General features: G+C 35.1%; 1 protein-coding gene across 1 annotated transcript in view; it reads left to right on the top strand.

The window, feature by feature from the left end:
* The window catches only part of radil2a (Ras association and DIL domains 2a), a 40,970-nt gene extending 26,201 nt beyond the window's left edge, over nucleotides 1-14,769 (top strand). Inside the window, exons 11-16 of the mRNA XM_051104076.1 lie at nucleotides 3,260-3,404; nucleotides 3,674-3,852; nucleotides 5,306-5,642; nucleotides 9,991-10,112; nucleotides 11,301-11,440; nucleotides 13,866-14,769. Coding sequence (XP_050960033.1) covers nucleotides 3,260-3,404; nucleotides 3,674-3,852; nucleotides 5,306-5,642; nucleotides 9,991-10,112; nucleotides 11,301-11,440; nucleotides 13,866-13,965 — 1,023 coding nt within the window. The 3' untranslated portion in view covers nucleotides 13,966-14,769. The remainder of the gene's footprint in view (nucleotides 1-3,259; nucleotides 3,405-3,673; nucleotides 3,853-5,305; nucleotides 5,643-9,990; nucleotides 10,113-11,300; nucleotides 11,441-13,865) is intronic.
* Nucleotides 14,770-14,894: the final 125 nt, after the last annotated feature.

Genomic DNA, 14,894 nt, shown 5'->3' with positions numbered 1-14,894 from the left:
ACAGAGGACAGTACAAAGTTTACAGCACGCCACCCAAACACATCCTGTGCCGTGGGGGGTTTACAGGTCTCGTGAAGCGGCTCACAGCAGTTGAGAGCCAGACGACATTCGGTGTCGTTCGGCTTGGTCTCAGTAAATGAACTTTGACCTTTAAGGCTCTTAAGCTGTTAGACTGTCACACAGCAGACGTGAAAGCCGGATTACAGCTCTGGGTGGGAAGGAAGGGCTAGTATGATCTCACAGTCTTCAGTGAACTGAATTTGCTTTAAACACGCTCCAAACATAAACATATGTGACTCATTCTCACATATGGTTATTTGTCCTACATTCTGCCATACACTGTAAAAGAGTATTATTTTGCACATAAAGAAAGCTTGTCTCGTAGATCAGTGGTTCCACAGTCTAGTCCTTGGGGCCTGCTGCTCTGCACATTTTGTATGTTTCTAAATCTGACACACTCGGTTCAGTTCATGGATCGAGCTGATGATCCGAATCAGGTGCGTTAAATGAGGGAGACATACAAAATGTGCAGAGCAGTTGGTCCCGAGGACTGAAGTTGGGAACCACTGCCGTAGATGGTCTGCTCAGGCACTTCAACCTTGTGCATGAGCAGATCTGTTTCCTCTCTGGAGAAGCATTCAGTCTTCGCTCTTGCAAATAGCGAATCTGCCATGGTGCAAGTGCAACTGGCTTTTAAAGGGAATGGGAGATGAGACTCTGATTGGTTTATGCATGTTATGGCCAAAACAGACCCATGACTCATTAAGAGAATAGGTACCTTTTTGGACCATGCACCTCACGCTGACATTTTTTCTGTCATTAAACTAGCAAAAGTGGATTCGGACACACAAGTGCACCTGCGCCATGCGCTTCAGATCATGTGCTTAGATTGTTAAAATAGGGACTTCAAGGCTTTTTGAAGTTCTGAAGCCAACATTAAAGTTTGTCTTGAGGAACTGTACCGTTCTAGCTAATTATATTAGCACATGTAGCACTTGTCGAGACAAATGTGACCACATATGTCTGTCAGTATCATCCAGTGTGCCATTACTGAATGTTAACTTCCTCTATCCTGCCAACAAACAATGGTTGTATGTCACAGTTTCTAGGAGACTGGTTGTTAAGGTTCCACCCATGGCATGAGGTCACAGTTTGTGGTTTGTAAAACAACCATTTCTGCACATAGTTTCAGATGTCTTTTCCCCTTTTCCGTCCATCTATTCTGGGACAGCCATTCGGACTCTTCCGCCCAGACTGTTGCTTGTGGGTGTCCACAGCAAAGAAAAATCACAACATAACATCTCCATAAAGTCTCTGTTATTTCTCTTAAGCAATGAAATGGAATGAAAAGTAAATACAGACATTTGGTTAAGAAAAAGTGTCTCAAAGTCTGCAAACAAAATCTGAAATCGTATTTCTCATCAGATTCATCCTAGATTATCTGAGCTGCTATTCACATTCATTGTCAATTGTCTCATTTGTATCTATGTTTTATGTTTTATTTGATACATCCATCATTTAGACCTGCTGTACTCTGTTGTACTCAAACTGGTGTCAGATCAGTAAAACGGGTGCATTAAACCAGAGCTGACTTTTTTAAATATTTGGCAATCTTCTAATGCACATGGTTGAAAGCAACAACATGACTGTGTTTTGACTTCAGTCAGTCTCACAGCTTTTCCAGACTTATGTGACACCACCCATCACGTGTTTGAGGCTTTTCTCAAAAAATGTCTATGCATCAGCTAAAACTTTCTCACTACTTTCATGCAAGAACAGTTCATTACGTACATTTTTATGTAATTGGTAAATTAATTAAGATTAAGAATTTATCTGTAAAATGTACATGCAATTTTTAAAAAATTGTCTTACATAATTAAAATACCATAGTGTTTTTTTTATGTTTTTGCACAAAGGCATTTAAACTATTATTTATTCAAATTAAACTGAAAGGAGCATTGAATATCTGAACAAAAATATCCATAATAAGGATAAACTCCATGTGCCAAACATATCCTGTCAGGTTCTGCAGGAGTCTGTTGTGCAATGTTCCTTCCCAGCTGCTGTTTCCTAAATTTTGTGAAAAGACTGGTTTAATTACATACAAGTACTGGATGTTGTTTTGTTTTGGATTTAAAATGACACAGAGGGAAAACACTACTCTGTTATTAAGACAGGCTATTCTTAAGGAGAATGAAAAAAATAAATGTGAAGTGTCGTTTGGTGAGCTTTCCTTTGTTTAAGTGTGTTGGCTGTATTTCCTTTGTGGCATTTTAATGTTTTGTTTGTTTGAGAATAAAGTTTGATTGTAAAATCAGGGCAACAATGTACCATTGCGAAATGAATAATTGTACCCCTATTTCAAATTTTGGTCACACTTTATGTAAAGGTTCAATTCACTATTCGCTATTAATAAATTCGCTATTAATAAAACATTAACTATGACTTTTACCTCAATAAACTCCTAATTTGCTGCTTATTAATAGATATTAAAATCATTTTTTTTTTTTAAGTTTAGGTATTGGGTATGATTAGGGATTGGATGTAGAATATGGTCATGCAGAATATGTACTTTATTATGATTAATAAACAGCCAATATGTTAATAATAGGCATGCTAAGCAACTAGTTAATAGTGAGAATTAGTGCCTATACTAAAGTTTTACCCACATTTTTTATTTATCAGAAATACTAGAAACTGGTGTGCCCACCCTATTATTCTAAATATTGTATAGTAAGGAACTTAGAGTACATTATATTTTACCAGAGTTGCATTTCTTTGGCTTGAACTTTTGCCTTTTTTGACAATATAGAACACAACAATATTAACATTTCTGGTTTATTGTTAAATGATAACCTTTTTTTTTTAGATTCTACCAGTTTGTTTGTGTAAATGTGACTGTGTAAAATATGATGATCCAACGCTAAAGAATGGTGTTCCACAAGGCTCAGTCTTGGGCCCTTTGTTTTTCTTTTTGTACATACTCCCTTTAAGTAAAATTTTCAAAATCATGTCATTTCATTGTTATTTAGACTGCACACAGCTTTCATCTAAATTAATTTGTGTGATCTATGAAGGTTTACACCAGCTGAGAGAAGTTTATCTCATTACTCACATCCTGTATACAGTTAAATGTGCTGTGAAATCAGTGCACAGAGCTTACATTAGTCACAGAGCTCAGTACAGTTTGTCCCAAAAACTAGTTTTATGTGTACATCATTTACCCATTCCCACTATGCACTTGTATGTGTGTTTACAGGCATCATGGTCTACTCTGAGAGCTGAGTTTGTCCATCTGAACCCTGCACAACTGCATCACATGCTGAGAGAGTACAACACAGCTCGGACATGCCCTCCATGCTGGATGCCATCTCCAGAGGATTCAGCTGCTTCCCTCAATACCTGTGAGCCCAAATATGAACACACACATACATATCATTATGTATCTGAATGATACAGTGTCCAATATTTAACCTTTTACAATTCCAAAATCTATTATACTAACATCCTTGTAAGTATAAAACAGCATTTCTGCTTTTAAACATAGTGAAGTGATTGATTGTTTCATTACTTTTAAAAGTTTAGGCTCAAGTGATGTCTCGAATGCTTTTCTTTAGTTTGCATAGATTCCTTCTGCATGAGTGCCTGACAACGAAAATGTTTTTTCTCTTAGCTAATATCCTGGAAAGTTTCGACAACCATCCTCCTCTTATCCTGCCCAGCAGCATTTTTAATCTGGAGCTGGGAAATCCCATCACAGAGCCAGGGCTGTTCACTCCTCTGCGGCATCTGCAGGAGTTTATCCAGTCTCTCCCAGACAGCCAGACACAGTCCGATCATCAGCCCTCACAGGTAAACCTCCTCCATGCTGTTAACTCCCTATAGACGCCACGGAAAATCCACAGACGTTTATTGCAATGGTTTAAAACTGGTGTCTGACAGTAGATTTCAAAATGTTGGTCTGTTGTTTAGGAATACAGTTGAGGTCATAACTTTACACCCCCTTTCAGAATCTCCAAAATGTTCATTATTTTATCAAAATAAGAGGGGTCATACAAAATGCATGTTATTGTTACTGACCTGAATAAGATATTTCACATAAAAGATATAGTCCACAAGAGAAAATAGTTTAATTTATAAAAATGACCCCTTCAAATATGTTAATATTGTTACCTGAATGATCCACAGCTGTGTTTTTGTTTATTGATAGTTGTTCATGAGTCTCTTGTTTGTCCTAAACAAATAAACTGTCTGCTGTTGTTCAGATAAATCCTCCAGGTCCCACAAATTCTTTGGTTTTCCAGCATTTTTGTGTATTTGAACCCTTTCCAACAATGACTATGATTTTGAGACCCATCTTTTCACACTGAGGACAACTGAGGGACTCATATGAGACTATTACAGATGGTTCTATTGCTCACTGATGCTCCAGAAGGAAAAACCATGCATTAAGAGCCGGGGGGTGAAAACTTGTGGATCAGGGTAAATTTCAACTTATTTTGTCTTCTGGAAAACATAAACTATCTTCTGTAGCCTCTGAAAGGCAAATTCTGAAGTGCTGAATGAGGAAAAAAAATTATATTTAGGCAAAATAAGAAAAAATGTACACATCCCCAGTATGTTCAAAAGTTTTCACCCCCAACTCTTAATGCATGGTTTTTCCTTCTGGAGCATCAGTGAGCATTTGAACCTTCTGTAAGTAACTTTCAACTAAAGTCAGTATAGTTATTCTGCTGTAGTTACAGACCTACCCAAGATTTCTTAATATTGTTGTTTAAATGACTGCTGTTAAAATGGTAAACTCACAACAGACTCTTTGGCAACTAGCTATTTTACTCTTAAGACAACAGAATTCGATCTTCCTTGGTGTTATGTTTTGTTTCGCTTACAACAAAATTAAGCGTTGTCTAAATTTCTTACATTCCCTGAGCATCAGACTTTTCAGAGTTTTTAACCTACAAAGTCCAACAATAAATTTCATTAATAATTTTTTGAGAATCTCTTACTCTTGCTTTGAACAAAACCAAACAATATTTAAATCTTAATAGAACAAAACTGACCAATATTAAAATCCATTAGTTGTCTTTGAACCCTCAGACATGTGTTCGAGTCACTTTTGCACTCTCTGATATCTCTGCTAGACAACACTATAAATACAAAATAGCCAGATCTAAATCTGGAGGATGCCTCGTATAATTGTTATGTAACGTAATATCGTCCAGCCTTAAAACATGCTCTGTGGTAAAGCACTCAGTGTCTTGAAATACAGACTGATAATTATTTTTGACATTTCGAATGCATTCAGGGCTCCAGCAGTAACTTGTCTGAAGAGACAGCATCTGAACCAATCACCTGCCAAGACTCAAAGGATCAGCAACATGTCAGCATGACACCTCCTCAGTTTCGGGGGTCTCACAGTAACCTGAGCTCGTGTGAAGCCGTCCTGACCCAGAAACTCAAGTGCCTGGAGCTCCAGAACAGCTTGTCTGGGAATACAGACCTGGGCTACCACAAAAGTCTGGCCCTTGACCCCTCCTGCCTTCTGACGCCTCCCAACACCCCTCAGAGTCTTGAGCAAGCCGAGCTTGAAGCCAGTCTGATGGAGGGGGCGGCCCAGCACACGACACGGCAGCACAGGAAAGGTAACATCACTTTACCATAACCGAGCAGATGCTCCACCAGATTCTGACTGAAGTATTATGAACCAAAAAAGGGAAAGTACAATGTTTCTTGCATATGCATGTAGTTTTAAAGATTTAAACATACTTGAGCACTAGTACTAGTCATCTTCTGTTTGTAATATCTCAGACATGTTTATCCCTTAGTGTGTTCCCTGATTTCAAAGGCAGGGTGTATTGTTTTTGGAGGCGTATGGGAGGTGCTGGTGTTGATGTGGAGTTGGGTTTGTGTGCTCTGGCTGCATGAGGACACCAGCCCTCCTCCTCTCCAGAATGCTCTCCCACATTTAATATGTTTGTACAATGAGCAATGGTCAGGTGAGGTCACTGAAGAACTTGTGTTAAAGAATGAGTTTTTGTAACTGGTGTTGGGATCAGGTTAATATTCAGAATTGGCATTCCTGAGCACTTTGTTTCTTACTTAGAATTGGAAATTAAACTTGATTAAAAAATTATGCCTTGGCCTCAACTCCCAAGATCAGGTAAATCATAGAGCTTCTGAAGCCATTTGTAGGAAAACAATAATAACTCTTGTTGTTTTATCAGTGATGAGAAATAATTTCCATGATAAAATAATAAAACAGGCCATAAATTTTACAGCATCGAAAGCAATAAACAGAAAGCTTTCTTGATCTAAATCGAAGTATGCAAATAGTACTATAGTCCAGTGATGATAATTCCATGCTAATGGATGATTGCCATATTCATTTACCATGGTACTTCAGAGAATACCCTGGGAAAACCATTATGCATGTCCAAACACAAAAACAAAAAACATGGTATGTCTTTTATGTTTTTTGGATGGAAGAATTTGTATCAGGGAAAATGGGAAAATTATGGAAGCCCTTTCCGCCACTGAATAAAAAAAAGTTAAATGCTCCTTTTTAAATGACAGTTCTGACTATTTTTCTCGCAATTGTGTGATACAAGCGCGCAATGCTTTTCTTCGCAGAATTGTGAGATACAAACTCGCAATTGTGAGTTATAAAGTCAGAATTGCAAGATATAAAGTCACAATTCAGATTTTTTTCTCAGAATTGTGTGATATAAACTCACAGTTGTGAGAAATAAAGTCAGAATTGCAAAATAAAAAAACTAGCAATTATTTTTTCTCGTAATTCTGACTTTTTTTCTCAGAACTGTAAGATACAAACTTGCAATTGCGAGTTATAAAGTCCAGTTTTGAGGGGAAAAAAGACTGTTTCTTAGAATTGTGAGTTTATATCTCACAATTCTGACTTGATAACTCGCAGTTGTGTGTTATAATGTTGCAATTCTGAGTTTATATCACACAATTCTGAGAAAAAAAGTCAGAATTGTGAAAAAGACAGAAAAAGAGAGAATTGTGGGATAAAAGTTGCAATTACTTTTTTAAAAATGTTTTATTCATGGTGGAAACGGGCTTTCATAAAAAATAGTCAGAATGGTGTACGAAGTACAAAAGTAAAAGGAAATTATATTGGTGGTGGTTTTGACAAATAACACTAGGCCAAATTTTAAAAAAAAATTGTTGTTGAAGATTGTTACAATTTTTAGAACTTGAACTTGACATAAAATACAAAATAAAATAAAATAAAATAAAATAAAATAAAACAAAATAAAACATTAGCTTGTTTTTTTAACCATGGGAAAATAGTGAATTTATTTTAACTGTGATGCACAGCCTTGTGACTTCTTTCTGATTTTTATAAAGCAGCAGAGCAGCAACAACAGTAAGATAAATGCCAATATTCAGTATAATTGCAATTTTGTAATAATAAAAATAAAATCTTCATATAAAGTCATATAAGTGTTATTCATAAGCTTTAAGGCATAGTTCACCCAAAAATGAAAAATTGTCATAATTTATTTACCCTGTCCTTGCAAACCAATGAGACTTTTGTTCATTTTTCGAAATACGATAATGAAACCTGAGAGATTTCAGTCCCTCCTCAGAAATGTTATTCCACCAAAACAGTCAAACTCCAAAAGGTGATAAAAGCATCATAAAAGTAATCCTTCTGACTGCATCCCAATTTTATGAAGCAACATAAAAACTTCATTCCTGAATTATCTTGACTTTGCATCGATTGCACCGATACTATTATGAGCTGGATGACATCACTGAATCAGTGACGAACTGACTTTAACTAAAATTTGTGTGTTACCGTTGTCCTTTTGCATTATTACACACTATTTTTCCCTATTTAATACTGTCATACTTTACCGTCTTTGAGACAGTATTTATTGTTAAAAGCTCTATATAAATAAAGGTGACTTGACTTGACTAGATATCTGATGCAAAAATGTGTGTCCTTTTAACATAAGACATTTAGATCAGTCAGAATTTAGAGCTGAAACTCTTATGAAATAAAGTACAGTATGAACTAAAATCATTTCTACACTCAAACGTACAGTAAAATGGACATTTCTACATTTAGATATAGATAAAAAGTGGTAGAGCTTTACATGTGGCATCCTGTTCCCATTGGTTTCCCGCCTCTTTTTTTTCAAGTCTAGTGTGGATTTTCCTAATCAGAGGGAGTCTGCTTAGACCACACTGGTTTTGGTCACTAATTCATCTCGCTTTTTTTGGTTGTGGCCCAAATCCTATAATCTGGTTCAAGAATTACAGAGAGGTGGTGATGTCAGGAGAAAAAAGAGCAGTGGATAAAGCATCATGGGAATTTACAGTTGACTTACTTGCTGGAATCTTAATCAGGACGGGCATTGTTCAGAACGCTGGCCGGGTGGCCGAGGAAAACCCAGTGTGTTTCCACCAACCCAGAGCAGATCTTTATGGGAACATGAAAAGACATCATAAAATCAGTGTTCTTACTTACTAGTCAAAAGTTTACATACACCTTGCAGAATCTGCAAAATGTTAATTATTTTACTAAAACAGGAGAAAAATAGAAAATAAAAGAAAATAGAGAATAGAAGAAAATGCATGTTCTTTTTTATTTAGTACTGATCTGAATAAGGTATTTCAGATGAAAGATATTTACATGTAGTCCACAAGAGAACATAAAAGTTACATTTATAAAAAATGATCCTGTTCAAAACTTTACATACACTTGATTCTAAATACTGTGTTGTTACCTGAATGATCCATGTGTTTTTTTTTTTGATAGTTGTTCATGAGTTGCTTTTTGTCCTGAACAGTTAAACTTCCCGCTGTTCTTCAGGTCCCACAAATTCTTTGGTTTTTCAACATTTTTGTGTATCAGAACCCTTTTTAGCAGCGGCTGTTTGATTTTGAGAGCCATGTTTTCACACTGAGAGACTCACATGCAACTATTACAGAAGGTTTAAATGCTCACTGATGCTTTAGAAGAATGCATTATAAACCAGGGGGTGAAAACTTTTGAATTTGAAGATTAGGGTAAATGTAACTTACTTTGTCCTTTAGGGAGCATCGAAGTATCTTTTGTAGCTTCTGAAGGGCAGTACTAAATGAAAAAATAAAACAAAACATATATTTAGGTTAAAAAAAAAAAAAAAGTACACATCTTTCTGTTCAAAAGTTTTCACCCCCCAGCTCTTAATGCATGTTTTTTCCTTTTGGAGCATCAGTGAGCGTTTGAACCTTCTGTAATAGTTGCATATGAGTCCCTCAGTTGTCCTCAGTGTGAAAAGATGGATCTCAAAATCATACAGTCATTGTTGGAAAGGCTTCAAATACACAAAAATGCTGAAAAACCAAAGAATTTGTGGGACCTGAAGGATTTTTCTGAAGACCAATCGGCTGTTTAACTGTTCAGGACAAACAAGGAACTCATGAAACTAAACAAAAACAAACAAAAGAAAAGAAAAAAAGCTGTGGATCATTCAGGTAACAACACAGTATTAAGTGTATGTAAACTTTTGAACAGGGTCATTTTTATAAATTCAACTATTATTTTCTCTTGTGGATTATATGTAAACATTTTTTTATGTGAAATATCTTACTCAGGTCAGTACTAAATAAAAAATAACATGCATTTTGTATGAAACCTCTTATTTTGGTTAAATAATTAACATTTTGCAGATTCTGTATGTATCATATGCAATTTGCAAAATTGACTGATGTGTATGACAAACTAAACCTGCTGTGCAAACCGACATTTCTGTTTTAGTTTTGACTGTCATGAAATAATCAATCAATTACAATAATCTTGACAATCCTAAAACCAACTTAAATGTTCTTCATGCAAAATGTAATTTCTTATTCTTTATTCTGAATACGAGGTGATGTGCGACCTGGACATTCATTTACATTTGCTTCTTTGTGCTTATGAACTAGTGAAGACCCTGAGCTGATAATGTGACATCTTTGATTTTGTTTTCCCAGTAGAGAACGGCATCACAGGAAACCAAAGAACAGAGGAGGATGAGGATGATAGAGACGAGGTGTTCACCGTAGAGCTGATGAGAGGACCTCATGGTCTTGGGCTGGCGTTGGTGGATGGAATAGTGAGAATGAACTTTGCTGTATTTTTAACACACACGTCTAACACACACACACTCTTCACTCACAGTAGAAGATAAGCAGGCTGCATATTGTATTTTATGGTTGCTTCTTCATTGTGATTATGCTGTTGAAATGACCCTGTTTTATATATAGAAGGACAGTACTTCATATCTATATCTGTGTAGAAAACATACAAGTCAAATGAGAACTGTAATGCAATTTGAGCACTTGCTGCACAGCTTCTCAACAGCTTTAAAACTAGGCCATTCAACAGCTGTTATGACTAAAAATAATCAGGGCTACACTAGATCTGTACAGTTGTTCCAAAACAGCAAGGTTGCTGTATACATAGACAGCATCTTAACCTTTAAAGAGATACTTCACCCAAAAATGTAAATTCTATCATCATTTACTCACCCTCATGTCATTACAAACACATAAGGCTTTCGTTCACCAGAGAGAATTGTTTTCCTCCATTGAAAATCTATTCACCCAAAATGTTGAAGCATCAAAAAGTTCATAAAGACATTGCAAAAGTAATCCATAAGAATCAAGCAGTTTAATCCAATGCTACCTTAGATTTTTGCTCAACGTGTCTGTACCTTAGATTTGGTTTTGGCATGGGCGATAGCATAACCTTGTTGTTTTTAAAGCCTTCACATCAGAAGTGCATCTGTGATGCTCTAAAATGCTGCCTATGTAGGAGGCTCATTAGCTTTTGGAACAGAGCCATAGTTTCTTAGGGTTGCTTTGTTCGCTTCCTCAGAGAGTTTGGCCCTGTAAATGACTTGGTATTGCTGACTTAGGTGTTAGCTAGGGTACATCTGTGGGGGGTTCGTTTTACGAGAAGCGGCTCAGTAGGGGATGAATGGGTTTGCGTTGGACACACTCATCATCTTTTGAGGCCAATAATGAGTCTAGAGCTTGACTAAATGTGAGAATCTCCTGCGTTTACCAGAACTGCATTGTCATTGAAAAGGTAGAGCTGATGTTGACGATAACATGAAATAAGAACCTGATGACTGTGTGGTTGAGCTTTTAGAGACAATAAAACATTTCCTTTCTTCATGTGAGTCAAGACACTCTCAAACAAATGCAGCAGTTCCACTACACTGATACAGAGAAACAAACTCATTTCCTGTTGCTGTTGGATCATCATTGAAGTCATCGCTTATCTTGTGTCTTGATAGAAAACTCCTCTGCGAGTGAGTGGGATCTACGTGAAGTCAGTGGTGCCCGATTCCCCAGCAGCCCTCAGTCAGAGACTAAGAGTGGGCGACCGCATCCTCGCCGTTAATGGAGTCAGTCTGGTGGGAATGGACTACCACAGGTGAACACCACATTTCTCTAAACGTTCAACATGCTGCCTTACTGCTGAATGGTGTCTTTTTATGTTTAAATTATGGCTGTCAGTTTAACGTGTTAGCTTAATTAATTATGAAAATATAAAAAATTTAAATGCAGTTAACACGCTGACCTCGCCCCCAGACCTGTACGTCATCTTACATTTGTGACCCTGGACCACAAAACCAGTCTTAAGTCGCGTATATTTGTAGCAATAGCCAAAAATACATTGTATGGGTCAAAATGATTGATTTTTCTTTTAGACCAGTTCCATTAAGATATTTTGTAAAATTCCTACTGTAAATATATCATCTTAAAACATTATTTGAAGAACATTTAAAGGTAGCTGAAATAGTTGTATCTCGGCCACATATTGTCTTATCCTAACAAACTATACAATTGACAAATATCCATAAATGCAGGCATGCCCTAAAATTCAAGATATTGGCGCAAAAAATTCCCCTGTATATGTTTTTTGTCTCCTATTTATATATATCACATATTGCACAATATCACATACGGACAGCAAGAGCAATAAAACACAAGTGCTGATTTTGTCTCGATCTATCACAAGCTTAAATGTGATTTTAACAACAGTTCAGTAAATAAGAAGTTGATATTGTTTTATTTTAAGTGCAAAATTATGTGTTTTTGCTCAGTTTTGCAGAGAGCATGTTACCTTTGAAGCCACAGCAGAATTGTTACGCGTCTCAGAGTAACACAGTGGTGTTTAGTTTTTGAATGAATCTGCATTTTGAATGAGTCGTGTGAACCAATGATTCAAAAGCCCATTTATAGAGAGAGCCATCTACTTCTTCCTGAATGAATCAAATGAATCAAATGAACGGATGACTCATAAAGATATTTATCGCGACCAGCTGGCAGATTTAGTTTCTTATTTAGAGTATAATTTCCTTAAAAATAATAATAATAATAATAATAATAATAATAATAATAATAATAATAGGGATAGTTCACTCAAAAAATTACATTTAAAATTTTTTTATTTAAATTCTGTCCCTCATGTCAGATCAAACCTTTCTTTTATGGAACATAAAAGACAGTATTTTGAAGACTGTTGGTAACAATGTTGTTTTGGTTACCAATGACTAAACAAAAAATATTAAGATGTTTCTCAAATGATTTTCTTTTATGTTCCATAGTTCACGTTAGGCCCTTGCAGCCTAAATGTTTGTGTGTAATAAATTTTATGTTGAATCAAATAAAATGTTTCTTTCTAAAGCTACTAATTTGTAATGTCTACTTGATACATTCTCATTTAACACAAAAATAGCTTTAAATAATCTTTTGTAGGTATTTTCACAGTCAAAGTTATTTTGCAATTAATTACATTAATGGAAACATCACATAATTCATTAGATAAAAAATTTTTAATTGACTGACAGCCCTAGTTCAAATACATGTTCCTTGTGTCCATTTATTGCCAAAAAAAACTAAATAATAAATTTATTTTTACTGGTTTGGTTAGAAGAATTAAATTTGTATTTGAAAAAAAAAAAGCACCCCATAGACTGTTTTAGAGCAAATATTTTTAATAAAATCAAAAGGCTGAATTGTTTTTTTTTTTTTATTTTATTTATGCAGCCACTGTCTGCTGCAACCAATGGAGCAAAATGATACACTTTATCTTTAGCTTGTAACTTTCACTAAAAAGAAATTGTCAACCTGGTCTTATGATGAAAAAGTATTTGTGGAATTTTTCGCAAGATGAAATACGAACCAGTAAGTACATATCACTGCAGTTTCCAACAGAAATGTCCACTGAGTGGTGCTAAGAGTGTTATTTATTTATTTATTTATTTATTTATTATTTTTTTTTTTTTTTTTCCTGGAACAGATGAACATACATATGGTTTTAGCTTGTTAGCTTGTTTGTTTTTACCACCTCTAGTGTTCATTTCTGGTGGAAACTGCAGTGATATCAAATGTACTTGTACATATGTATTTGTATTTCTTGTCCCATCAAAATGTTCCCACAGGTACATTTTCTCCATGAGTAATTTAGCCTTTAAAATCAAAAGAAAAGTTTAGGATTATTAAAGTTTTCTCACATTTGAAATAATAAAACACCAAAATTATTCATCCTGAAATATATTTTTTTTTCACATTCACATTATTCAAAAATTTTAAAAAAATAAACAGTACTGTATTCTTTATTTATTTATTTTATTCATTCATTCACAGTAAAACAAATCTTAATTTCTTAAAAAATAATAATAATTTTCTTTTTTTTTTTTTTTTTGATTTTTGAATTCAAATGACTTCAATGTAAATGTTCAGATTTCCTGAGATTCACTTTATGAAATTTAATAGCGATGTCTGAGGTTTCACAGATGTGATCAATGTTCTTGGCACTAAAACTGACCAAATGCTCTGTCTTTTCCTGATAGTGGACGGGAACTCATCCGGACGTCCAGCGATTCGCTCCGTTTACTGGTGGCCAAAACTGAATCCAGGAGCAGCAACAGGAGCTTCACCACCAGATGCTGAGAAACAAATCTGGACGATTGACTGTATCATTGGACTGATGTTTCCAAATTGATCCGTTCAATCAAATCTCAGGCACTCGAACTCAAATTTATGCTGAAACCAAAGGAAAGACAATTCAAATGAATTCATTAATGTTGCTGTTGTTGTTTTTGTCTCTGATAAATATAAATCTCCAAACAGCCAAAGTCTAAAATGACCACAATAATACATTGATATCTTCTTTTTAAAGGAGCATTTATGTCACACTTTTCTTTTTTTCTTTTATGTAACAGTTTACCAGATGTTTTCCAGTGTTTTATTTTTGTTTAGTATCTGTCCATCTGTCATTTTCTGGTTTCCTGGGAAATAGTTGTGGTCCAGACAGGGTGATTTCAGTTTCCCTAAAACTCAAACTGGAAGAGAAAGTCACACAAATCCATTCTCTGTTCATAACATCCACATAATGCTGTAAATATCAGTGAAAACTACATTAATTTTTCGTCTGTTTTTAATATTTAGCCAGAGTTTCACTATTAATGTGGTTTGTGTTGCTGGTGTTATAAAACTATGTACAATTTTATATTGATGCTATTTCATGTTATTATTTTTGTGAGGTTCCTGATGTCAATCATAAATGATGATGATGATGATGATGTTCTTCCTCAGTGCCAGAGAAACAGTGTTATATTGTGTCATCAGTGTTCATGATGGCATTAAAAACAAACAAACAAACAAAAAACATTTGTTTATAATATTTATATTGATAACTGTTAATGTACAAGTGTAATAAATATTTTATTTCTTTTTAAAGAAAAGAGAAAAACAGTTTTTTGTTGTCGTTTATTATTTAAGAACTTTTTTACTTAGTTTAAAAATGTATATCCATTAATTTTATTTACATTTTCTATGCATATAAACTCTATCAGAATATCCCATCATCCTTCTGGACA

The sequence above is a fragment of the Labeo rohita genome, unplaced genomic scaffold (assembly GCF_022985175.1).
Source record: "Labeo rohita strain BAU-BD-2019 unplaced genomic scaffold, IGBB_LRoh.1.0 scaffold_63, whole genome shotgun sequence".
NCBI lineage: Eukaryota > Metazoa > Chordata > Actinopteri > Cypriniformes > Cyprinidae > Labeo > Labeo rohita.
Note: the sequence above shows the minus strand (reverse complement) of the source record. Positions and strands in the feature narration are given on the sequence as shown.